Genomic DNA, 26,806 nt, shown 5'->3' with positions numbered 1-26,806 from the left:
GTTGAATGACAGCAATGTAAGTTCCCAGCCTTTTCTCTCACGATCAACAAATGCTCAATTTAGACTCAGGCAAGAAATAACACTTGGGTTTTTTTTTGTTGTTCTTGTTGTTTTTTCCCATTTTCACAACCCTTCATAAGATTACCTGTGTAAAAACAGCTACAATCAAAAATGAGGCACTTTATAAAATACTATATATATATATATATATATATATATATATATATATATATTATATATATATATATATATATATATATAATATATATATATATAATATATATATATATATATATATATTATATATATATATATATATATATATATATATATATATATATATATATAGGCTAAATAGTATTAATCAATATATGAATACTGTATATTTTGTATACCATTGTAATGTGTTACTTTATATAAGAGTTGTGTTAACTGTTATGCAAATGAGAAAAAAGTACAGCACGTACTATAGTTTCTGTTATTCTATACTATAGTATGCACTATAGTATAATATACAGTTATAGCAGAAAAGCTCAGTTGCAAAAAGTGTTTACACTTTGATGTTTCCAATGATTTTGTGCTACACCATTGTTCAAAATGCAGAATGTAAATAAATAAATAGGATTCAACAAATTGTAAAGCTCATAAACCCGAATTTTATTCACAGTAAGGCTTAGAAAATATATCAGATGTTTTACTATTTCATGAAAAAACATTAGCTCATTTGGAATTTGATGCGTTGCCGCCATCAAATTCAAAATGAGCTGCTATTTTAATTAAAAAAGTACCTTTTCTTCATTTGAACACTTGATTTTTTTTCCTATATTCTAATGTGAGTTAAAATTTGGGTTTATGAGAACTGCAAATCATTGCGTTCTTTGTTTTTTTTAATCACACAGCCTTGTAATATTGTATATGATCTGTCCTCATAAAAACATGAAGGGACTGTTAGGGACTCCAAAATTCATTCTTTATCTAAGATATTTACTGATTTTGTTTTCTTTTATACACTAATTACAAAAATGGCTTACATTTTGATTTAACTTACTATTTTCAACTGGCTGTGTGGCGTTGGAATCGTGTAATTTGACAGTCATGTGTCAGTCTCAGCCAATGTACGGTTATCAATGGGAATTGGGGGATAACTTGAGCGCTCAGATTCATTAGAAAGCTGTTGCGTGTGCTCAGTTCATGTGTAATAACTGCTTACATAGCGATTCTTCTCAGTTAAACATAAAGAAGAGCTAGAATGGACTATTCATAATTTGGACAAAATTTGGTATATCTGTTGTTTTTAAATTAAGTCTGACATTTTTTCTTCTATGCCAAAGCAGACAAGCAAGAATATTAGGTCAATCTGGTCATTTTAATCAAGTGTTTCGCTCATTCATGGTTAATGAATTGATTTTTGAGCATCTATGTAAGTTTTTTTCTGTATAATTGTGACATCAATCACTTTCATAAAATGCCTGTATGACAGCGAAAGGTTTCATGTGACTTCTTCTGCTGGATTTATGCTGTAAAACAAATACAGCATATATGAGTCCAGTGAAATTACTTTTCTTATGCCAGCTGCAGCTACTGAAGGTTATTAAACTGTCACTTAGGTTTGGGAATAAGGATGAAGGGGATCATGATTTTCCTATCAAATCCTGAACACCACATAGTGTATAAGTAAATCCATTAAATATCCCAAAATACCACAGAGAAGCTTTCACTAGGCTTTAACAATGGCTACATTTTGAAAACGAACCACATGGCATGATGGGACATGTTAAGTTTATGCGGCTACATAAACATATATCCTGTGTGAGCGCACATGTGGCGCTTTGGGGATAAAGCTGAATTCTGAGTGAAAAAACACAGACTTTACACTCTAATGCATTTCACAAAGATTGCATAAGCTATGTGGGATTTTCACACAACCACTTCCCTATTGTCTGCAAAAAACTGACAGGAAACTGTGTTTTCATCTCTATAGCGCAAATCCGTTGCCAATTCCATCCACCACCCCAGAAAGAAGTACATTTTGAAGTCCTTCGGTAGCACAAAACCAGCGATCAATAAGTGTAAAGTCTTTTTTTTGCAACTGTGTATGATAAATCAAATACATTTACAGTGGCAGGGTGTGTACGTGTATGAGCCCTCTGCCAAACTGCGTTTTCCCTTTCGGTTTGATGATCCTTTAACTTACATGGACAAAGGATGGTGTAGCATAAATAGTAATACAAAGGCAAAAATCACAGGATCCAATAATTAACACTCATTAAAACTCAGCTGAGATTGGTTCATTATAGCAGCTGCCACTTGAAATCTTGAGACACAAGATTCCAATAGACTGGCTCAAACATCAATTAAAAGCAAATAAGGACATTTTTCGAGATTCCCTGAAAATGTTTTTGAAATACGAGCGTTAGTAACATGATAATATAGATCAAGTAGGCAAAAAGAAGAACAGGCTGTCCATGAATGTCATAATGGCCACCTGTGAGCTCACACCATTACACACCGAACTGTCATCCTTTATCTATATGAAGTTAAATGATGATCAGATGTTCGTTTTTTATTATTAAAAACAAGGTTAAAAAAAAAAGAAACTTTTCCTTACCCTGTGACTGTGTGTTGTGTATATGTGTGTGTGTGTGTGTGTGTGTGTGTGTGTGTGTGTGTGTGTGTGTCTGTGTGTGTGGTGTGTTTGGCACACGTTTGGTTGACAGAAAACAGCAGACGGGATGGGGATGAGTTTTCCAGGGTTTCAGTGTTCAGACTCCAGTGTACAGTTCTGTTGTGGCAACAGATCGGGCTGCCACCCGTCCCCTGACGGACTGTCGCTCTAAGATCCAAGACGAAGATGGAGATCAACAGTCTGGGAGGAAAGAATCAAAGATAGGCGTGAGCTTCAATCGTATACCACAGCTTGTTGGTGTTGTTTCCACATCATCATAATCAATGTTGTTCCAGGTTCAACATTGCAAGTGACCAATCACATTGTTGTGACGTCATACTTTTGCAAGCCAAGCCATTCATTCATTTGACATTCCAATGTTGCAAGGACAATATGTATAATGCTTATTGTTTATTAAAGAATAGTATCCTGAAATGAAAAGAAGTCAAATTGCTGGATCAGCGGACAGAGGCGGTTTCTCGCACGTTAAGTAGATTCTTTTATTTAAGGTGTTTTTTTCCAAAGTCGCAAAAGTATGATGTCACAACAATGTGATTGGTCACTTGTAATGTTGAACCTGGAACGACATTTATTATGATGATGTGGGAACAACACCAACACGAGGATATCAGATCATCCTTGTTTTTATTGCTCCTTATTGTGCTTTATTTTTAAAGTATATATACTCACCACAATTTACGCAATAATCAAAGTAAATTAGATTTAAGTCTCCACACAGAAAATGTTAGAGAAATCAAGGCAGCTCATGCTAGGTGATCAATTCACCAAAGCATATTGCTTTTGTTTAATCTAGAGCTCCTGCTGGCTGGTTGGGTAAATATCACATGACCCTAGATATCTTTCTAAAAGGATTTTCTGATTGGTTTTATGCACGCTGTTGCAGATGTCAATATTATGTGTCTCTGTGTCAAGCTTTATCAGCTCCAGGCATTTTCATATGTTTCTTCCCTTTATGATCCACCTGAGCAATGAGAAGTCACTGCCCTGACTCTGATCCTGTCAGGAAAATGAAGTCAGCAGCAAACATCTTGGGTTTATCGCTTGTGACCCACAGAAAATGATCCCGCGAAATAAATTCATTAAAGAATAATCTCGCGGCGCAACCGCAAATACTTAATCAAGATAAGCTCGGAAAGGAGCGCAAATAAATGAAAGTGCGGTTTGAAAAGCTATGAGTCAGTCTAACCACTTGCCCCGTGCATCATTTGTGTCAAACGTCTGTCTGCCGCCTCAACACTCTGGCCGTCTCTACCCAGGTATGCTTGCAGCTTTGTGCACTAGAAATCTGTTTTACCATTCAGCTGATGAAGACGAGCTTTTGCTTAATTTCTTAAAATCTTTAGGTGAACACAGTATATTATATAGGCTGTGTTTGCTTTCATACAGTTAGGATTAGAGCCAATGTGTTTTAATTATTACTCATTACAGTTTAATATTGTTTTAACTGATGGTTAATTGAGGTTTAATTTCCTTTTTTGCCTTTAAATGGAAAACCAAACTGGCTGCCAGCTTATAACGATCACATGCTACATGTTCAGACATTTTCATAGCATTGGATAAATGCTCTTTATCTGAATAAATAAAATGCGCGCATGTGATTGGTCCTCTCACAAATATTAATATTAACCTTTTTATTTATTTTTTATTTTTCACATGCAGCCTTTAACGGTTTAGTTCTTGACATGTGCATGTCAAGAATGTACAGCCATCAAAAATCATATTCAGTCACTAACCGTTTAACTGTCATCTGAGCAATGTGAGGGAAACCTCGAAGCTGCCATGTGAAATGCAACAGCCAACAGGACACCCACACATAAATATAAACACCTTGCTTGCGTTCTGTCCCCTCTACCTCCATTTATGTGAAATGGCTCATTACCAGCAGACAAATCAATTGGCTCTGCTCTCTGAACACCCACTTGCGATAATAAGAGACTCTACAGACAACCCACAGACTGGAAATATGGCGCTGCCCACCAGCTTGAAGCCAAGGTACACATCAGTAAAAGATGAAAGGAGAAAGAGTGACTAAGACCCAGACATGAGCTCTGTCTGTGGATTATGCACTCACATGAAAAAGTTTTCGCTAGACAAATATGATCAGGAATCATATTTTAACTTGTGTTTTTGTCTATTTAAAAACAATAACATATTCTTCTTGCTCACATTAAACATCAAAGATTAGGGCTGATCTAATCTTTTCATAATTAAATGGCTTATATTATTCTGATGTTACGATATTTATTGTCTTAATAGAGATCAAGAGAAGTACAGTTTTGGCCTTTTTTGCTTAAATGATCGGGATTGTTTTTAACTATTTGATTGACAGTAAGTAGATATTTTCCTCCTCAGTTTCAGAAATCACATCAAAAATCATTTCCAGATTTGAATTATTCTCTAAATTGAAGGAAACAACTGCAGTGTCAAACACACGTAGTCGTTTAGCCTCGAGGCCAAAACTGACAAAACAGAAATCTCCAGCCATGATATAAAAAGAATTATAAATGTATCTGCAGAATATATATTTAATTTTCTTAACACTAAAGATCTAATCATAACTTATCACTCTACAAGTAATAAATAATTCAACATGAACTGGCTTTGTAGTGCTTACCTTGACCATCTTTTCTACTGTTCTGGTGTGCTCTCAATTCTTCTGATTTATAGAAATCAATACTGGCGTAAGTGTTGAGGCTGGAGCCAGCACTGCTACCCATAGCGCTTCCTCCCATGTTGTAGGCAGAAGAGGTGTGCTCCACTCCAGCTTGAGGGCTCTCCTTAATGGCCAAGTCAAGGTCAATATAATTAAGGCCTTGTTCTCCAGATGAGGTGGAGGCTTGAGGTGGAGGTGTGGCAGACATACTAGCAGCCTGCCCGCTCTCCCACAGTGAGCAGTCCAAACCATGCCGATGGCCCACTGCCTGGCTGCCCTCTGGGAAGAGGGAGGTAGAAGAGGATGCGTGGCATGGTAGTGAGGGAGGTGAATTAAATGTCTCTGGGCAGTGGCTTAGGCGTCCCTGCTGGTCACCTCGGACCAGTCTGCTGCTCCGCTCCGGAGACTGGAAGGACTTGACTGGGGAAAAGCCCAAACCTGTCTCCTGCTCCACAGGTAAGGGTTGACCAGAGTGGATGGCAGGTCGTGCTGAAGTGCTGGGATCTGAGGCTTTGCTCTCCGTAAATGGAGGCGGGACTTCTGTCAGCGCTGCTGCTGTCTTTATTTTTGTTCTGTAGCCCACGTTGCCCTCTGCGGCCAGAGGAGAGGACGTGCCGTGCTCGTGTCGGGCCTTGGGGGCAACAGCTGGTGGGCCCTGTTGGGTGCTGAATGTGGATCTAACATGAGTCACTGGTGTTGAGGATTTCCCTAAATCCATGCTGACGTACTCAGCAGAGGTGGACAATGGTGCAGAGAAGCTGCGGGGAAGGTTAGCAGGATTATCATGGCGGAGGAGCGGTTGATTCACGGGTCGGAGCGTTCCATGGATCACAGGACGTTCGGAACCTGCACGTCGTCCTTCGCCATATTTACTGTCTTCCTTGAAGACAATACTGACATACTCACCAACATTCTGAGACACTGATGGCGGCAGATTCTCTTTAACCCTGGGCAGCGTGTTTGCTTTAGTAATGTCTGAAGACACGCTGAGGGGACGACCCCGCCTTTGTTGCTTTGGACTCTTACTGCTCGATGCACGTTTTTGTTGGTGACGCCCATCTTTCGTGCTTGTTCCTGCACTCTTGTATTCTGCTCCGGTTCTTAATAAACTTAACCCTCTCCCCGCTGATATGGACTTGTCTTCGAGGCTTTCACTACTGGCAGAGCTAGAGGAGAAAGAAGAGGAAGACATGGAAAGTTGGCAGCTTCCAGCAGCGCCCATTGCAATTTTGTTTCTCTTGCTATATCCAACTCCTCCTCCCCGTCCAGCACTATCGTGCCCACTGCCATCTTTTTTTCCTTCTCCTTTGTTCAAGTCATCCTCAAAGCGAGTATAGAGAGTGTGTTGATAAGCTCGTGGCAGTGAGAAGTAGGAGTTGAACATTTTTGGTTGAAGTTGGTGCTGTTCAGGATGGGAAGGCGGTGTGCTGCAAGCAGAGCGGCTGCTGACAGGTGAGATGTTCATGTAGTCACTGGCAGCCCGGCTCTCCATGTTGCCCCTGCTATCCCACATGCCTAGTCCATGCAGGTCTGTGGAGCTGCTGCTATTGGGAGACATGACCATGTAGCCCTCTGAACTGGGCTGGCGGATATGCTGAGGGGGGGACACGCTGTTGTTGGGGGTCATGGCCATGTATTCGTCATCTGCCCCGGGTTTAGTACCGGAGTCAGAAATACCTATTGAGAGAGAAAGTGAAACAGGAGGAGATGTCACTCCAGGCAACATTGACATATAGCCACTATCCACAGCTGCTCCTCTGTCCACTTCTTCCCCACTTTTGTCAGACCTCTTCCTATTCTCCCCTACAAGTTGCCCACCCCTAACTCTCAGTGAATCATGGTGCAAATCAGCTCGCTGTGTGTTAGCGCTCTGCGACATGATGGCGTATTCTTCGTCGTCCTCATCATCTTCATCTTTTCTATGTGGAGTCAGCCGCTCGTGGGACGCCACAGGCAGTGAAGCCCTCTTACTGAGAAGTCTGCGTTCTGCCTCTGATTCACGACTGGATGAACGCCGCAGTATCCGTCTGCCTTTGGAGCGATGATGGGAACCAAGCAGACTCTCTCGCTGTCCCATGACGATATAGCTAGAGGAGCCTTCTCCATGTACGTGATGTCCTGACAGGCTTGGTAGGAGCAGAGAGTGCTCGCCGGGACTGGAGCCGTACTCATCTGAGGATCCATAGTCGCTCGGTGAACCTGAAACAGAAACTCTTTGTGATACACGAGGGTAGGAGCAGATCGTCATGCCTCCCACCGCTGCCCCCACTAGTCCACACTCTGAGCCATGACCAGAGCTGGAGGACAGACTCGGTGCAGGGGAAGGAGCAGGGTTAGGTGTGTAACGTGCAAGGCTGAGGGTAATCTTAGCAGGGGTTGGGGCCCGGGTGGGCTTGGGTCTCAGAGTTGGGGTAGTTGAGCAGGATCCATTGAGACTTGGGCTGGAGCTGGCCCACGTCCCTTTGGCACTTGCTCCACTCTCCTCCGACCTGGCTCCGATGCTGGCTGTTCGCGCCCTTGGAAACCCGTGGCGCGATGTAGGTGATGTGCTCGTGCTGCTGCCTCCTGTTCCGGGGGTCTCCGTGCGTGCCCGTCTCGAGAAGCCCACCTGGCTCGGTGGCAGATTTGGGTGATGACGACGGCTCGGGACACTGATGGGATTTGAAGCAGTACCACCTCCACATGATGTTCCCACAGACTGAGATTTACTGCGCTGACGGAACTCCTCACTAAGGGCCTTCATGGCCTCCAGTAGGGTCTCGTGCATGTTCTGAGCCACTACGGAGTCATCCACCTGCATCCAGAACTCTCCGGGGCCAGTAATAGCTGAACGCCCCACCTCAATGAAGAAAAAATTCTCTGAATGACCACATCTTCGGACATTCATCAGCTGCAACACTACAGAGGCCACATCAGAGTTGAGCTTGACAAAGTTGACTGTCTTGTCAGTTAGGCACAGCCGGTAGATGCCTACTAAATTCCTGGCATGTCCAAGACCTTTAGGCCAAACCTTGACCTGCCACACTTCCTTGAAGGTTGGAACAGGAGATGGAGAGCTACACTCTCCACTGCTTCCATAGTCTTCAGGGGTTTTACCTAGAAAAACAGTAAAGAATAAATAAAACAATTAGGGGATTTAATGATTACACACATACATACAAGAAAAAAAGAGGGGTTTAATTCAAACATAGCCCGCTGAAATACTAACGAAAGCCAAAATGACAGTAATAAGTAATGCTTTGTTACTCTATCATAAGTAAATTGCCATATGGAAGAATACTGCCAAACAGCTGTGCTGCAGCCAATTCATCACCATCACTTTTAAGCTACAACTCATAATTAATTAAGCCTTAAAAGCTATAGAAAGCATCCACTAAAAAGCATCATGCTCAACTGTGATACAAGACATTGTAATTCTGCTCAGTGCCAATCAAATAACAAATTGCAGAATCCCCCCTCCCCGCCCCAGCCCCCCTCTCACAATCAGTGTTATTTTCAGTAAACAACAAACAATATGCTGGTTTGCTACAATCCACCAGAGAAAGAGAAAATATTAGCAATGAACTCCACAGAAATTATTATAAGACATAATGTATTAATGTGCTTCAATCTATCTCTCTCTGTTTTTTTGTTTTGTTTTTTTTGCAAGATTCTCGCCTAATTACGATCAACTGCACATTAAATTTAAAATAAACAGACATTGTTTTATTGTGACTCTGCCTGAGCCATACCCTGAACAAAATGGGGGTCTTCTGTGCTCTAATGTGTGTCTGTTAAGGGTTCCACAACCACATATTACAGCTGGGCAAGCCCATCAGTCTCAAATAACTGAAATGCAAAGGGAGAACAGGCAGGGAGGGTGGGTGGTGGTGGTGCTCAGCTCCGGCATAAGGATAACAACGTAAACACGAGGATAACCAACAGAAACACAATTTCCAGCGCAGAGCGCACTAACGATGCCATCTCCTCCCTACCAGCAGCAGCACCGCGTAACGCAAATGTAGGTTAGACGAATAGCAGTCGGAGCTGTGCAGAAAAACAAAAACACGGGCTCCAGCGGAGTGCACCGCGATAGGCTGCTACTATATGATGCATCCCTTGGATGGTTGCTATATGCCCACTGCGCCATGCAGAAGCACACCGTCGTATGAAAACGGACTGCATTTTGGTCACAAGAAGAGATCATCTCGTGTTCTTACAGGCGGATGCTGTTTAACGCATCAAATTATGTTTTTGCTGACGGATAATAATCCGCAGGTTGTGACTGTATTAAAGCACTGCTTATTGAGATTGTGCTGCACAAACACACAGCACATGCCGCCCATAGCGTGTCGGTCTAACACGTTCAATAGGATCCACCTGCCTCTTGGTTAAAATACATCACCCTCCAAACTGCATTGCTTATACTATATGGGTACAATTAAAACACAAAAACCTACAAACCTAAAAAAAAAAAAAAAAAAAAAAAAAAAAAAAAAAAAAAATCAAAGGAAATATTCAAATAATTCGAGCCGGTGATATGCAGAGAGACACCCGGATGGCCGAGCCAAAATAGTGTATGGAGAACAAATAGCCTACGGCAGGACAGGCCTGATGCAGAAACAGACAGAAGAAATCACATCACACTTTTCATATCTTACAGTTGCCCTGGAGGTCCAGCATTGCTTGGTACCACTCATTTTGGACCTCCTCGCTGTCTGCAGCGATGGCAAAGCTCTCGCTGCGGGTATAAAGCACTATCATGTGCTTGTTCTTGGAATCTGCCCGCTTGTTGATGTTGAAGCAAGTCTCCAGGTTCAGGACTTTTTTGGGCACAGGTGATTTACTGCGGAATTTCTTCTCGTTCTCGTAGTACTCAAGTCGAGCGGGACCATGCTCCGAGGCCGCCCTGAGCACGAAAAATCGCCGGTGCATTGATTTATGCTTGCGGAGATACCCGCTTTTCTGTACATCTTCATAGTTCTGCGGCTCGGCTGCTTGGTTCTCCATTGCCAAAACAGGCGAGCGATGGTTATTATAAACAATTATTCTCAGGGGGGAAAATAATGTCCATGCGTATTCCTCATTTATCCATCGCAACTACATCCCTCGTCCTCCCCGCGTTCACGTTTAAGTGTCCAGCATGTGTGAGGAGGCGCAGGATGGGGAGAATCAGCCAAGCCAACGCATGTTTTGGGTTTGGTATCATATTGTGAATCCAGCAGCCGCAGGAGGATCCGCGCACCGAGCGTGCACAGCGTCCACCGCCGCTCGTCCCGCAGCCCAGCCCAGTCCCCAAGTCCAACCACGGTGCGGTTCAGCTGCTTAAGGACGTCTCCTCCACCTGTCTGAGGTTGCCCATAGCCACTCTGTATTCGCCACTGTCAGATTAGGCAGGATAATAACGACACCCCCGGTAAACACTTTCGAAATAAAAGCCTTAGGAATTGAAGGGAGGCTACAACCGAAGCCGCTTATCCATTCGCGCATTTCTATCACTTCTCTTGAAATGATATGGTAAATCGATAAGTGTGGCCAGCAGTAAGTCTTGGGTTTGTACACTGTTTCCAAATGTTGAACATTAGAGCTGTATTGTCTCATCCAGCATCAAATTTAGTGATTTTCAGTAACTTTGCTGTGCATTACAATTGGTCTAACCTTTACTCTCCCACAGTTTTGGTGGTAATACAGTAACACAGTGAAATGTAACACATTACTGTTACATTTCTCTCTAAGAAACTAATGTAACTTTGCTGATTTTAAATTCAGATTCACTTTTGTTCAATTGGTTAAATCTAAGAGAGAAGAGCCTACTCCCAGTGCCCTGCTAAGATTATTATTTTTTCCTCTCTGGGCTGCTTTTACACAAACTGTGCCGTTGGCTTTGCAGTAGCACCATAATAAAGATGGTAAGAGAAGGATCTTATGATCTAATATGACCCTTGTAAGCAAAGGGATTTGCGCTGATATGTGGGCATATATAAGTTTTTATTGTTAATCAAGTGGCATGTGCTTGTCGTATTAACATAAACATAAAGTTAATTAAATCAGTAAATTTCAATATGCATTAAAACATTACAGATTTTACAATTTTAAATCTTTCTAAATAATGACCTCAACACAGCTCACCAATGATCGTTTGAGAAAGAGTAACGTGAAGTTACAGGAGCAGTCAACACTGCAGTAGATTCACAGCTGCGTTATATGGATTCTAATATCCTGCTGGTTCAAGAAGACAGAGTATTGTGACAAATGTATCGACCGCACTAATGTGAGTTGTATTGTGAAAGACAACCTGCTCTGTTTCCGCTCTCCCCCGCCTCTCTGTGGCTGACTTGACTTGCATCCGTTAGACTGACACCTCCAAGCCGGTGCCAGTCAAATGCCAGGGGTGCTTCGGGGCTGCTGGGGTGCACAGACCAGGAATGCGGCGTTCAGACCACGAACGCTTGGTGCGTGGCGCTGTGTGGACGGTCGGCCAGCTTATATCGTTTCCAGCAGATTTTACCCAGCTGGCTGTACAAAGACACGAGGAAAACAACTGCAGAACGTGCTGCTTGAGAGGTCGAGGATACGCAGCCATAGGCCAAATACATTTTGGGGGTAGTCAAATGTCAAGCAGCCATTAAATTCATATGTGCGCATTTTATGCAGAGTCCGCTGTAGAGTCCACGGAATCTGCTGGCAAAATGCAATTTTTATAACAATAGCTAGAAAATCGTTACTTTTTTTTTTTCCACGTTTAGAAAACCCAGTTAGCCCAATTAATTCGTTCTTTTCAATTCCAGTTATTTTTAATAACACAAACATGTAAGAAAAAAGGGGAAACAAACAAATTATTAATAATAATCACATATTTCTGGAACTACTGATAAAATGGGTTGCCTTGGCGATCAGTTGCGAAATGTTGTGGTTGAATTTGAAGATAATAAACACAAGTCAGATACACTCATCTGCAGGCTACATCATACTGCCCTATTGTTGTTTAACAGTCTTATCTGCTGTGAGCAACAAACACACTTAAACAGAACCGGGATTTCACACAATAGGGTTGTGATAAGCTTGTGAATGTGGATTTAAGGTAGTTTTTTTTATATAATTATTATTATGATCCATAAATACGGAGATAATGCAGAAATACTAATGTATAAAACATAAACTGATTTCTATCCAAGCAGTAAATCAACTATAATAAATAGCAGTTCAGAAAGATTCTGTCTCATGCTGTAGACAATAGTCTGTAGTTAAATCTGAGGGGTGTGATTGCACCAAAAAGTGCCAAAAAAAGGTTTGGCACAGCAACCTGTCAACATGTCCTCATAGCAGCCCTTGTTAGTGGCAGTAGAAAGAATTGCTTTTGAGCTGTCATTGTCCTCAGGGACAATTCCTGGTAGCGGCGCAGACACAGTCTGTTCTTAAATTTGTTTACAATGTGCAGGGTATTGCAAAGAAGTTGCATTATGTAAAGCCTTCCTTACATTTTCATTTGATTGTTCCACTACAGAATAAAGCAGAGTCGCACCAGCCCAAGTAAGCTCAAAGCTTGTTAGCATCACTGGCTCAGCAAAGTGGGGAGTTTCACGACTCACACTGAGCTGCTGCATTTTCTTAAATAAGCGTAGTTTTAATGTAGCTCATAGTTTAAGTATGCTCCATCAGCACTGCTTCAAACCTTATACCCTTAAAACATGCATGAACAGATATCACAGCTTCAACCTACTTGTGATTTACTGTTTTTTACTGAATTTTATTGGCTCATTTCAAAAGCATATTGCAGTGTAGCGTCAGGGCATCATCTGGGAAAATATCCGCGACACACTCAGCAGTTGGCAGACAAACATAAGAAGACACAATCTTTGCTAAAACACATTTTATTTACAGAAATGCAGTGATATCACTTTGAAAATGAACAATACAGTGCATTCAGTATTGATGAGATCTATGTGTTTGGCAAATTGTTTAAAAAAAAAAGAGTAGGTCTTACCTATAGGCCTACCACAGAATTAAATGAAAGAAAGAAATATTCAGACCACTTTCCCCATGTTTGTCTTCTTGATTCGGGACCTTCCAGGTTGTCTTCATCTGGGGTTTAATCACGCCCGGAAACGGTGCTAAACACTTAATGGTGTGAAAGACTACACCACAAGCAACCTGATAATCAAGTCATCAGACCTCTGTTTTTTGTCCATATGCTGAGCTGCTGCGACAAACTGCTGTAGGTTAAAAGTGGCCAGCAGCCAGCTGCCTGCAGCCTGAAAACTGCTTTTAGAGGAAAATCACATCCTCACATTGTCTGCCTATTGTTGCTTCAATATCAGTGCCATGGCAGACAATTAGCAAGGCGACACAGAGTGAGAGAACAATGTGGTGCTGGCTTTTTGAATACACCGTGATAAAACCCTCATGTTTTGTTGATATCTCCTGTTGTGTCAGGGGTTTAGGGAACTTGAGCAGGAAACATTTCAAAAATCCCCTAAACCTGCAGGACACGAAGAAAAAATAACTATGTACACATGTACAGTATATACATCCCCAAGCCAAAGACAAGTGACTCAGAGGACTCCACCCTCCTGTTCTCCTATTTTCCTCTTCACATGCATCTGCGATATGTTCTGTAAAACAGGATTCCCTAGGGATGGGCATCGGAGGTGGACGTGCAATCTCAGAGGAACTTTAGATACTGCCGCAGTTTGGAGAGTTCCCAAACGAAAATTCAGACATTCTCCTGCAGAAGATGGCGATACACATAAAAAATCCAAGTCTGCTGAAGCATGTTATTAGAGATCATTTCAGTCAATTGATTCAAATGTTTTGTGCATCAGTGCAGAACACACATACTGTATTAAATAAGGTCTTCCTATTACTGTCTTGTTAAGACCCTGTTGAACACGCAGCACGTTCAGTCATGCATGCAGCGTGTTTCAGTAATAGGCTGCATGCAGTGTTAGTGCACTGTTAGTGACAAATGGTTTGGGCCTTACATCCTTTATGTTTTGATAGAAAATGTCAACATAGTGTAAAGCAGTACACATTTAATTAGAAAGAACACACAGCTAATGTAGTCTCACAAAGAAAAGAGAGTATTACAGCGAGAGAAGCATGATGCCGATACGCATGATAAAGAAGAATAGGATAAAGAAGTATTTGTTATTAAGTGGTGTGTTTGATGAATTTTTAAATTTACTGTTTTCAAAACTTAAAAAACTATTAATTTTCTGATTAATATGGAGAATTACAGTCATATACTTACATTCACAAACAGAAAAGAATAATTTTAGTGGTCGAATCATTTCAGTTCAGATCAGAATTTTTTGTTTTAAATTAGTTTTTGTCAGATTTCTAAAAATATTTATGCTTACTTGCATAAATAAATTTGTTAAGCACTGCATATTGCTGATAACCAGCTAGAAACAAACAGGCCACAGATGTAAATGAAATTTTTAAAGACCAAGTGGCCAAAGAGGAATTGTGTTTATTTTTTAGATATATTTTAATAACACTATAAAATATTAAATCCACCATGTTTTTATATATATATATATATATATATATATATATATATATATATATATATATATATATATATATATATATATATATATATTTTTTTTTTTTTTTTTTTTTTTTGGATCACTTTTGGGTGGCATGGCTTCTTCCATCATCTGTAAACAACACTGCCACTACAAAAGCAAAATCAGAGCATCCCTCGCCCTGAGCTCCGAATGTGCTATCCAGGTTTGCAGCTGAAATTGCTATAAAAATGTATTAATGTTTTCATTCTGTGTTGTTGTGACAGGGTTAATGCCTCTAAAGTGAGTCCAGTGTAGACACCATTATAGCTGAGATGAATAGCTTTACTATTAGCTTCCACCATTGAGGTGTTTATGACAGCATCCCTCCAGAATCTCTATAAAGCACGTGGTTCAGTACAAATACATACAGTACAGTTCACCAGCATTACACATAATACTGTAATCATATTTGTAGACACTTTCATCGTTACGCCTTTCTGTTAGGCAAAATGTGCTGTTCAATAAACCTACACTTTTTGGATTTGCAGTGTCACTTTTGTCTATTTTTGGTATAAAACATCCAATAAACATATAGAGCATAGACAGTTTCACCTACTTTTTTCATACAAGAGCAAAGGATTGATTGATGTGATTAATATGGAAATTTTCTTTAGTCTTGTGTGTAGTTACTGTCAGATATTGCATGTTCAACTTTTCAGCCAATGATCTACCTCTGATCACTTTCCAATAAAAAACCACGGGCTAGTTAGTCTTCTTTTGTCGATCCAGGAATTTTTGTCTTCTGTCGGCGGGTATCTCTTCTAAACTAATCACATGAGTGGATCCCCTGTAATAGGAAACGCACCTTTTTATGCACCGTAAATTGGAACAAAGAAAACAACAAGCAACTTTGATTGCAGTAACTTTTTCTCTAAAATGATCAAAACAGATTCAGTCGGACAAATGACATCTATTAACATGTGTAAATGACAGAACGATTCTCTTACCCCGGAAGGTCTCGAGGATCAGGCAGAGGTTTGGTGAAATCCTCTTTACCCACCAACCAATAAGTGGTCTCAATACCTTTTCCCTACAAATAAACAATCATCAGCAATCAGTTGCTAAGAGCACATATCTAATGCTTCAGCAGGTGTAGAGGTTAGCGTCCCTTTTCATTTTATTTACCTTTAACTCTGTCAGGCCTCTGACATCAATTTTATATCCGAGGTTCAAGCTCTTCAGGACATCAACTGTGCTTTGGTTGACATGGATTCTGTAAGCTGTGCAAATACAGGCGAAACCTTAGCTTTGGTACAGATACACAGTTTAATATAAAATCTTGGGCTTGGAGCATTCCTGGGTTTAAAATGACCAAGTCTACAAGACTGGGCAGAAAACAGACTGTCCTTCTGAGGTTAAGCCACTTGGTGGCAGCATATTACCCATCAGTATAATCATGTAGCACATAACTGTTACTTTAGATTAAGTTTGACTGAAACTACCACTGATCAGTTGAATGTGAATGTTTTTCAATAATTTTTTAAATTACAATTATTAACTGAGAACATTATTAAATGAGAGGGTTTTTTTTTGTTTGTTTTTTTTAAATTTCCTTTTCTTTTTTCCTTTTTTAAATTACAGGGCATTTACTAAATGTGTGCACCTTGTAGAAGATTGCCAAGAAAAACTTGGTCATTGACGGCATTTATTCTGAAACTTTAAATTGGCCTCTAATTCTGCTGATAGCCTTAAAGGATTAGAAAGGACTCCTCACTCAAAGCCCTATTTAGCTTCAAGCAGCATGCTCACAAACCGAAAGACACCTGACCTCCGTCCCACTACTCCAACATTATAAAAAAGAAACATGTGGTTCATACAATTATGTACAAGACACTCACGCAACGCCGTGGACTCCATTCGAGATGCTGTGTTGACAGTGTCTCCAAACAGACAGTACCGAGGCATCGTAAGGCCAACTACTCCTGCTACAACTGGGCCTGCAAACAACAGTACATATAGGTTACAAAGACTTCCTCCATACCAATACCTTAAGTATTCTTTATACTGGTATGCTTTGAAGACTTTTTCTCTACAGTTTCAACCAAATATATGAAAATATAGCTTCTGTGCACATAAAGAAAGTCACAGTATAGAGTCACAAATCCAGAGTATGCAGTGTGTTAATTGGATGACAGCACTCTAAGTGGATAGTGTTTCACTCTTCCAGGAATAAGCTCCAGACAAAGATAAAGGAGGTAAAAATGCCTCCTCGTCATTGCAGCTTTAGTCCCTGTGGTCCTATTTCTCTGAATTCCCTTTGGATTTAATTTGCACTGTTTTACTTTTTACGCATGTATTTGGCTTTTATAAACAGGTGTGTGGATAGATTATTATTGACATTTTTCTTCAGATTAAATTCTAAACCCAGAATTTTTTTAATAATTATTTATAATAATAATATAATTATTTGTAATTTGTAATAATTTTTTCTTTTATCCTGTCTTCCTTCTCTCTTCCCAACCGGTCACAATAGATGGCCGCCCCTCCCTGAGCCTGGTTCTGCTGGAGGTTTCTTCCTGTCAAAAGAGAGTTTTTCCTTCCCACTGTTGCCAAAGTGCTTGCTCATAGGGGGTCATTTGACTGTTGGGTTTTCTCCGTATGTATTATTGTAGGGTCTACCTTAAAAATATAAAGCGCCTTGAGGCGTCTGTTGTTGTGATTTGGCATTGTAAAAATAAAATTGAATTGAATTTCACAGCACGCCCAGTAAGGAATCTTCGTGAGAAGCTTAAAGCTTAAATCACACATTCAGGGTTTGTCACAGCACAGAAAGGATGAACACAGTATTTACCACTGTGCAGGCCAACACGTATTCTGATTTTGAGATCAGGCATGTGCCTCGCCTTGAAGGTTCCAATGCAGTGGAGGATGTCAAGAGACATGTTGGCCATTTCAGCTGCATGGCGATTGCCGTTCCTGTTGGGGACCCCTGAGGCTACCATGTAGGCATCTCCAATAGTTTCCACCTAGAAGAGAAAAAGAGGAGAGTTGAACACAAACTGATACCATATAAGTCAAAAGTTTGGACACACGCTCTTATTCAGTGTTTTTTCTTTATTTTTACTACTTTCTACATTGTAGACACATCAAATATATGAAGCAAGATATATGGAATTATGTTGCGAAGACAAAATGATAAATAACTCTAAATGTGTCTTATATTTTAGATTCCTCAAAGTAGCCACTCTTTGCTTTGTCGACAGCACTGCAAACCCTCGGCCTTCTCTCAATAAGCTTCACGATGTAGTCACCTAAAACGGTTTTCACTTCACAGGTGCGCCTTGTCAGGGTTCATTTGTGGAATTTCTTGCCTTCTTAATGGGGTTGGGACCATCAGTTGTGTTGTGCAGAAGTACACAGCTGACAACTGTTGGAATTCCTATTAAGGTAAGAACCAACCAGCTAAGTAAAGCGAAACGACAGTCCATTATTTTAAGAAGTGAAGGTCAGTCAGTTCAGAGCAGTCACAAAAACCATCAAGCACTACGACAAAACTGACTCTAATGAAGACCGTCCCAGAAAAGGAAGACCAAGAGTCACCTCTGCTGTTGAGGATAAATACATCTGAGTTACCAGCACCTCAGATTAGAGCCCAGATCAATGCCACACAGAGTTCAAGTAGCGGGCACATCTCTACGTCAACTGCTCAGAGGAGACTGCACAAATCAGGCCTTTATGGTCAAATAGCTGCCAGTCGGCAGACCTAAACCCAATCAAGATGGTTTGGGATGAGATGGACTGCAGAGTAACAGCATGAGGGCCAACAAGTGTTCAGCATCTCTGGGAACAGTAATCAAAGTAAGCAAAGCATGTCTATTTTGAAGAATCCAAAATATAAAACATGTTTTAACTTATTTCACACTTTTTTTCTTTAATACATAATTCATATGTGCTCATTCATAGTTTTGATGCCTTCAGTCAGAATCTACAATGTAAATAGTCATCAAAAATAAAGAAAAAACATTAAATGGGAAGGTGTGTCTTTGATGATGATGATGATTACATATCTCTGGGTAGCTCCTAATTTTTCCCAAAAGGATGACAATAAAGGAATAACAAAGGAGCTACAGGAAAGAAATGACATGGCTACAATAACACATCAGTTATCAGTTAAATCTATGTCGTTTCTAGTAAACTTTGATTGGTCATCATTACATAAATATATTCTATATAATACTGTAATATAATATAAAATACAATATATATATATTACATTTTGTTTGCCAGGACAGATGAAGGAAGCAGCAATGGAGTTTAATGGCGTGTAACATGGGGAAATGAACCATGGGTGGTGGAGCAAAGGCTCAGCCTGAGTGCAGCTACCTGGGTGACATCTATGTCATGTGTTGGTATTTCAGCATTCACCTTGTAGACATCATGCAGCAGAATGATAGCATCAAAAAGTGAGTAGAGGTCATTGAGTAGGTTGACCACCTCAATGGGTTCGCTAAGAGATGAAATGGTGGAGAAGCCCACAATGTCACTGAAGTACAGCGTGATCTCACTGAAATGCTCTGGTTTGACAGGCTTGCCTGTCTTCAGTGCCTGGGCCACAGACCTAAAGGAGAAATGGATAAGCGGAAAAGATGCATATATGAAAACAACTTCTCTCACAAAATCTTGAGACATATGAAATGTTCAGGACATACAGACGATTGCAGACATTCAGCTTTAGTTCTTATTTCTAAAAACATGTGCAAGAACTACATATCAATATGGATTCAACAGTTTAATACAGATCTGTTTCTATATGTTCTTGTATAACTATATGACTAAAATAAATTCAGCTTTTTGTTTAATGAGACAACTGAAAAAAAAATAGTTTCTGAGCATTGCTTAATGGTACATTTATTAATGTTTCAACAAATCAGAGAATAACTGGAATACACCTGAGATATTTCTGTATAACTCCACAAATTTGTCTCAAATAATTTCTACAGGGTGCAGCAAGCCTCTGAACCAAGAACTGATCCAGCAACAGCTTGAGGTGTTGCCTGATCTGCAAACCTCAGAAGGTAATCATGTTTAAAACTCAATACCCATGGCTATGGAGTCAATCCTGTCATGTCTTTCATGTGCTAATGAAAGCTGATGGAAACTCACTTGGGCAACATCTGAGCCACCAGATTGTCAGTCTTCTGCCTCTCCACCTCCAGCTCCTCCGTCCTCTCTCTGATCAGATCCTCTAAGTTGGAGGAGTACTGTTCCAACATGCGCAGCATGGAGTCAATGATGTTGGTTTTCTTTCCCTTGGTGATGCTCTTGAACTGTCACATGAAGAGAAAGACTCAGCTGTGTACACCTACCTACAGACTAACATGTGAAAACATACAAACATGTGTTTATACCTGTTTGAAGATATCCTCAAAGGTCGGCCTCCGCTCTGGTTCTTCGCTCCAGGCCTGTTTCATGATCTGTACCACTTCCACCGGGGCCTGCTCCACTGATATGACAGGCCGACACAAAGGCGGAGGCTCCTTGACCTTGTTGATAATCTCTGTCATCATACACATAAAAAAAACCCCGCCCAGGCAGAAACATTAGTGCAAGATTTAGTTTACCCAGTCTTGTCAGCTAACTGTAATTTAAACTGTTAATGAAAAGTACTAAAAGTAGTAGCATGTTACTTACCTTTGGGAGGCATGTCCAACATGCAGAAAGGTCCAGAGCGAGAGATGACCTCCTGGCAAACAATGGAGAAACTGTAGACATCACCTGCAAAAGTGCCCCTCCTCCTCTGACTAGAACTTCGCAGCAGCTCGGGAGCCGTCCAAAGTAGATCTTTTTTTTTTTTTTTTATCAAGTGCACAGTTAGTAAAAAATGATACATGCAAACAAAAATTACAATAATAATTATTACATGGATGTGCATGTGCATGCCCTCACCCTCTGGCTTTTCATCTTTGTCAATATTTTGGACAATCCAAATCTCGTTGAACCCGTAATCTGTCACCTTCAGCACAAAACGCCCATCTACCACACAGTTACGGGATTTGAGTCGACCGTGGATGATATCGCGATGGTGCAGGTACTTCATACCCTGATGACAGTTTGTAGAAATGTGTGACAAACATGGTAAAATAAGAAATGAAACACTGACAGATCACCTTATAAATCTCTTACCCGGATCAGATCCGATAACAAGGAAGACTTGAACATCCAGTCGAGACGCACTTCTTCATTGCTGAGCAAATCCTCCAAGCTGCCCCTGGTGCAGTGCTCGATCACAACGCCAAAGATCCCAGAGTCGAAGAACAGCCCCAGTAGCAGATTGAGGTTCTCGTGCCTCATTTCTCTGAGCTGAGAAGCAAACAGTGGCAATATTAGATATAGTTCACTGTAGCTTTTGTGACCAGGGTGTTAACGCAAATTCAGATGACCAAATGGTTTCTGGCTACAGTTAAGATTCAGTTATCCATTAAACAACATATATAGCCCTTTTCTGACCTTCCCTCATATTTTCATTTACCTTGACAAAAACATTCTCAGTGCTGTTATAGACGTTTGATACTGATCCAGCAGGGCATTTCTTCAGCCAAACCCAGTCACCCTGGCATTTAAACAAACAACAAAATCATCGTGACACCAAAAACAACAAAAACACTTCAGCTTCTAAACATTGTACTGAAGTTTACTGAATGTGAACATCTGACTCTCACCTCAAAAACAGCAATATTCGAGCTGTCTGGCGTGGAGGCCAAGTAGCTACGGCCGGACACTGAGTGGTGAGGCGTCTTCATATCCCCCTGGCTTTTTGCTATACTGTCATCATTTAGCTTCTGCTCACACACAGGATTCAAAGAGGATGTGTAAGTTCAGAGTAAACAATGTGCAGCTTTCATACAGTCCATACTACAGTAGGTATGTAGTGCATGCATTTCAGAGAGAAGCCAAAGACAGCAGTATTGATTCAGCACAGAACTCACCCGCTTGCTGACTTGGGTATTGATGAAGACCAGGTCATCAAGGTTCAGCACCACCTTTGTCGATCCACTACTGTGGCCACCACCTCCAAAGCTGAACCCAACTTTGCCATCTCTCCTGAAAAGACCGAAAACAATCATTACATATTTTCTAAGCTACACGAGCCTGAACAAAATCAGATACATACCTGTAGCGAAGAAAGACGTTTACTAAAAATCCAATCAACGAAATGAACATCAGGAAAAGCAAGAAGACAGCAGCCGAATTTATGCCTTGGGAGAGAACCACAAAGATAGTTTGAATGCACTAAAGTCAGCACTGGCTTATTTTTAAATGTGTTTTTAGCAATGGCACTACAAGCACAATCACCTCCAGTACAGGCAAAGTATGGGCTAAACCAGCAGGTTGAGTCTTTGTAGGGAGTGCTCCCTGCAAAATGGATTGAACGGCCGAGATATTTCAAGCCCCCACTCTTGCTGTCCGTGTGAGAAGCATGAAGCGAATGAGTGGAGTACAGGGTGTTGCCAATGCCGCTGTAGTCCAGGACCACATATTGAGCTTGCATGCCTTCACCATTCCTGCCAGCCCTCAGGGGCTGATTGAATCCTTCAAACTCAAAGCCACCCTCGCCATCGGCCAGGATCCGACCAGTTACCCAGTGGCCTTCTCTGTCGCGGGCCTGCTCAACAGCCATAGCTGTGTAGTACATCATATTGTAGATGGTGCCAAAGAATGGAGAAACCTTAAAGAAGGGACAGCACAGTAGCCATTTAAACTTCAGATTTGTGTCTTTTTCCTATCCTTTGAGATTTGTCTTTTACTTTCTGTCATTTCTTAATGAAGTAGATTCTTATTAGATGTTCTCACCTGCTCTGGGGGAGTGCTGGTACGTATTTCAAAGCTGTCCTGTGCTTGTTTGAAGGCCTCATAGAAATTGCGTTCACCAGAGTCCATGGTGATAGTTAAAACTCCATCAAAGGCTTTCCGGAGCTTGGTGTCATTGCCCAGCATATAGTAGTGTGCATCATTGTAGGGTAGTGAGTAGAGAAGGGTGTCATAGGGAATGAACACATAGCCACGATCAATCATGCGCATAGCCGAGGCTGTTGTCAGAAGTTGGTACTGGGCTTGGCCACCAATCAGGACTGAGGGCATGCACATGATGACCACTAGAAAAGTAAAGTTTAAAGACAGTTTATAATCCCAATTCATGTGAAATATAGCATGTGCAGGCTTTGTAACTCTATGAGGTCTGATTAGCTTAGTTACTCTACCCTAACCTGAACCCCAACCCTCTGTTTTGGAAATTAAAGGAAAAAAAGAATATTCAGATACCACATCACAGTCTTAGTGGTTAGAGTTATGATTCCTGCCATTGCTGATGATTATTTAGACATCACAGGGTTAGTTTTCTTCAAGTTGAACTATGTTTTTTTCTCACCTCTGACCCGGTCTGTCTCCCGCACTTTTGTCAAAGCTGCCCGAGGTCCTTCTTTGTTGTTCTCCATTGTGACCACTGGTTTAACAGGCAGGCCGAGGGCCCTAAGTGAAGAGGCCAGCTCATGCCCTGTGGCTTCCCACAAGTCTGACTCCTCTGAGATTATGGCCACGTGGGCCCACCGAAAAAATCGCAACACTGTAAAAATTACATGAGAGGAGAGTGGCAGTGGCCTCATGAAACTAGGATACATATGTCCTTTATTCATATTGGGTTTGAGGCAGGCCCAGGAAAGATGCCCAAGATCCCACTCTTTGGCGTACAAAGCAGCTGAGGAGCAGTAGCCTGGGTTGGCTGGGCCCAAGTAAGCAGCTGCATAACCTTTCAGCCCAGCAAAGCGAGCCAGGGCACGGGATGACTTGCAGTCCTCATTGATCAGCTTGTAGTCATACCAGTAGCCTTTACTGAGGTAGGTGTTCTTGTTTATGCGGTTGATGGCAAGGCTGGCAGCCATGTCAGGGAGGGCTTTTGAGTATAGTATGTCACATGTCCAGGGTCCAACTAGAGCCATTGTGAAAGTGGTTGCAGAGGCTTGATGGGGGAAAAATGAGACTATGAGGAAGGGCAAAAGAAACCAGTTCCTCCACCAGCTCCTGGTGTGTTGCAGGGCAGATGATAGCAACTGTGGTCTGGATGATAATGACCTTTTTGACAATGATGACGATGATGATAAAGATTCAAATCGACTACATCCGCTGAAAGTGTCAGTCCATATATGTTTTTTTCTCCTCCCTTTTATGAAGTTGTGCTGCCATCGAGGGTGGTAGGAGAGGTTGTGCAGACAGCAGGGGTCTGTGTGTTGTGCCATTTTCTCACACAGCTGTTTAGATGCTTCACACACAGAAGGCTAGTGGTGGCTGTTTAGCGTGAGAGTTTCTCTGTAAATGGGAATGTCTCCCTCTAGTCCAAAGCTGGACAGGTGACAGCACGACTCCAAGCCATCACTGCCAACGGGAAAAAAAACAGGTGGAAAGCATGAGAAATGTTGTAGAACGACATTTAATCTGATCTGTGTTTGGGTCCTCTGTTTTTAAAATGCATCTATCAACACATAAGCTAGCCCCACATCCCACTGCGATGTTTTATTTAACAGAACGTAATGTTGAATCTAATCAGTTATCCATCTGCTTCGGTGATGAAATGGTACCCAGTGTCCCTGTCCTGTTCCTCTGAGAATTAATGGCATGTGTGTAACAAGCTGATTAGCTCTGCCCAGGCCATGCAGTTCAAATGGCAGATAACACGGAGCTAAATCTGGCCATCTCTTTATTTAGTCTAGCTTCCTTTACCCTTCCAAAGTCTTTCATTTCTTGCTTTCTTTGAAATCCAACTTACTCAAATCAGCTTCTAGAAAAATCTAAAAATAAACTAAAAGAAAAACAACAACAAAAAATTTTAAAGTGCAAAACGTAGCTTAGCAGGCCGTACATAGGTGATTCGGGTTCACCTTTAAGAGACACATAAGCTACTTTCTAATTTTTAACTGGAATTTCTGGCCAATACAAACGGAATTTATTGAAATAAATGTAAAGTATCCTATATAAGTGTTAACACAACTGGAAATTCAATATATATTGCAAGTTGATAATTCACATTTTTAGTGGTAGTAAGTATGAGCAAAAGGCCTCTTGCTTCTGGTGGGGTTAGAAAACAGTTTGGAAATGTTCCCATACATATTTTTATATACATAAATAAAATATGTATTAGAACATAAATATAAAAGATTCAGTCATCATCTTAACCCTGTAATGTCAAGTATATCATATTTTATACATGAGTTTTTGAGACCTTTACAGTGTGATTTTACGCATTTATATGTTAAGCAATAAATTCCACAATAAAGGATGAATGTAGAAAATTTTTTTCAAATTAAAGCTCAGACATGCATGCAAAATATTTTCATTTAATTTTTTATGTGTTGTCTGTTTTTGTCAGAAAATTTAAGAAACACTCCAGCTTCAAACACATCATTTTTGGGGAATTATTTCATGCTTTAGGCTTTAAATGCTAAAAGTGCAAGATTACTTGTAATAAATAAATAAATAAATAAAAATAAAGGTAGATCACAGAGAAGTTAAAAATCTTCTAAATTAGATTTCTTGATAAACAAATGTTAAACTTAAAACTGGGTTGTAAACCACCTACAAATTTCAGTGTTCTTAGCCTGTCCTAAAGCTAAGTTAAAGCACATGAGTAGCAACCATCGAGGCTCCTGAAAGTGGCTAATACTGACTTTGGCTTATCAGTTGCTAATATCTTAAGAGGAGCAGGGACTAGAATGTACTAAGCTTGTTCTAATATGCCACTGAAAATTGCATCATTTTACTGAGTTAAATACCCCAAAAGTCTATTTCAAAGTCAAAGACAGATCTAGTTTACAAGAGAAAAGTCAGTGCTTGAAATTTCAGTGGCCTCACCTATACAGAAGTGGCTGATGAACACATTCCTTTCATTAATAGTGACCGACCTATGGAAGAGAATTCAATAAAATAAATGTTACAAGAAAATAAATTCTGACCTGGAGCAGTTTTTCTACAAAGGAGCCATGTCAGGGTTGCAGTTTGTCCTTCAGCACCATCCGAGCTCCAGGTGGATTAAGAATACTAAAGCACCCAGCAGGAGCAGTTACCTGTGGTCCTTTGTTGAAAAAAACTACCATATGTAATCCAAGAGTCACATGAAGTAAAAAGTAAAAAAATAAATAAATAAAATCAGCTATCTCCACTTGTACCTAAAGTTCCCAAAGACAATACTGAAAATTACATATATCCACATTTCCAGTATCTTAGCCTCGCTTTCGTTCTTCCTGTCCCTGGCTTGGATTGGGACCAATCTGAAAGCACCGAGTAACGGGATGGTGCATGAGAAGAAGCGCAGCTCTGATCCAGAGTTTGGATTGGCTAAAAATAGACTGGCAGACAGCTGGGGACAGTAACAAGTAAATGGAAGAAAGAAATGGAAGAGTGAGAAGCACTGACAAGCTTTGACTTCTTAACCTTCCTTAGCTTTTAATCCACGGTGTGCAAAGAGAGTGTGCGGGGGACGGGAGTAGAAGCGCATCCACTGTCTTTTGCACTGCGTGCTAAATTAGGTGCTGATGTAATCTAGAAATTATCACATTCGCAAATTAGTTGTAAAACAACCTAAGCCATCCATCAGTCCTTAAGTATTATAAGGACTGATGGACAGTCGGACCAATCAGAGCCGGGATGAACTGGTGAGAAAATAGTGCTTCACAATGAGCATGACCAAGAGTATATTAAATCAGTCTTAGGTATTAGGAAAGCATAAAGACAAGAGGAGGTATAATATTCCGTGCAGTACTCCTCATACATTTGCCGGTTTGAGGGCAACATGAACGAGACATTTTGTTACCAGAACAGCAACGCGTCACTCGCTCAAATATACACATAAAATCTGTGCTGGGGTGAAACCTTCACTTTTAGACAGAGAGTTGTTTCCCAGCTTTGCTAATCATGCACACCTTAGCATGA

The 26,806-nt window shown here is 40.8% G+C and overlaps 2 protein-coding genes across 4 annotated transcripts; both read right to left on the bottom strand.

The window, feature by feature from the left end:
• Positions 1 to 352: 352 nt before the first annotated feature.
• LOC146509711 (insulin receptor substrate 1-B) lies at positions 353 to 10,726 on the bottom strand. The gene is made up of 3 exons (XM_085175647.1): positions 9,980 to 10,726; positions 5,301 to 8,435; positions 353 to 2,866 (listed from the first exon to the last, which is right to left on the bottom strand). The coding sequence occupies exons 1-3, from the start codon at positions 10,326 to 10,328 to the stop codon at positions 2,859 to 2,861; spliced, it is 3,492 nt and encodes a 1,163-aa protein (XP_085031773.1). The 5' UTR covers positions 10,329 to 10,726; the 3' UTR covers positions 353 to 2,858.
• A 4,200-nt stretch (positions 10,727 to 14,926) lies between these two features.
• gucy2d (guanylate cyclase 2D, retinal) lies at positions 14,927 to 26,298 on the bottom strand. Of its 3 annotated transcripts, XM_085175646.1 has the most exons (19): positions 25,831 to 26,297; positions 23,256 to 24,256; positions 22,682 to 22,983; positions 22,184 to 22,556; positions 22,002 to 22,086; positions 21,817 to 21,931; positions 21,550 to 21,669; positions 21,360 to 21,440; positions 21,014 to 21,190; positions 20,777 to 20,930; positions 20,522 to 20,671; positions 20,239 to 20,387; positions 19,994 to 20,157; positions 19,256 to 19,448; positions 17,682 to 17,856; positions 16,729 to 16,827; positions 16,016 to 16,110; positions 15,838 to 15,920; positions 14,927 to 15,677 (listed from the first exon to the last, which is right to left on the bottom strand). In XM_085175646.1, exons 2-19 carry the CDS (start codon positions 24,118 to 24,120, stop codon positions 15,593 to 15,595), a joined length of 3,465 nt encoding a protein of 1,154 aa, XP_085031772.1. In that variant the 5' UTR covers positions 24,121 to 24,256; positions 25,831 to 26,297; the 3' UTR covers positions 14,927 to 15,592. The 3 variants fall into 3 exon arrangements, with proteins under 3 accessions (XP_085031772.1, XP_085031770.1, XP_085031771.1); XM_085175644.1 differs by having other exon boundaries at positions 20,522 to 20,930; positions 25,831 to 26,298; XM_085175645.1 differs by having other exon boundaries at positions 20,522 to 20,930; positions 25,730 to 25,837.
• Positions 26,299 to 26,806: the final 508 nt, after the last annotated feature.

This window comes from Neolamprologus multifasciatus, chromosome 10, assembly GCF_963576455.1.
Source record: "Neolamprologus multifasciatus chromosome 10, fNeoMul1.2, whole genome shotgun sequence".
In the NCBI taxonomy this organism is placed as follows: domain Eukaryota; kingdom Metazoa; phylum Chordata; class Actinopteri; order Cichliformes; family Cichlidae; genus Neolamprologus; species Neolamprologus multifasciatus.
This window is presented reverse-complemented; position numbering and strand designations above follow the sequence as displayed.

What these genes read in the sequence shown, in the direction of transcription:
- LOC146509711 (XM_085175647.1), bottom strand. Translation starts at nt 10,328, where the DNA reads ATGGAGAACCAAGCAGCCGAGCCGCAGAACTATGAAGATGTACAGAAA. An exon ending in GCTGGACCTCCAGGGCAACT is followed by an intron (nt 8,436 to 9,979) that starts GTAAGATATGAA and finishes CTGTTTTTCTAG; the next exon opens with GTAAAACCCCTGAAGACTAT.
- gucy2d (XM_085175644.1), bottom strand. Translation starts at nt 24,120, where the DNA reads ATGGCACAACACACAGACCCCTGCTGTCTGCACAACCTCTCCTACCAC. An exon ending in CTGAGAATGTTTTTGTCAAG is followed by an intron (nt 21,191 to 21,359) that starts GTAAATGAAAAT and finishes TTTGCTTCTCAG; the next exon opens with CTCAGAGAAATGAGGCACGA. An exon ending in AATGGAGTCCACGGCGTTGC is followed by an intron (nt 16,111 to 16,728) that starts GTGAGTGTCTTG and finishes GTATTTGCACAG; the next exon opens with CTTACAGAATCCATGTCAAC.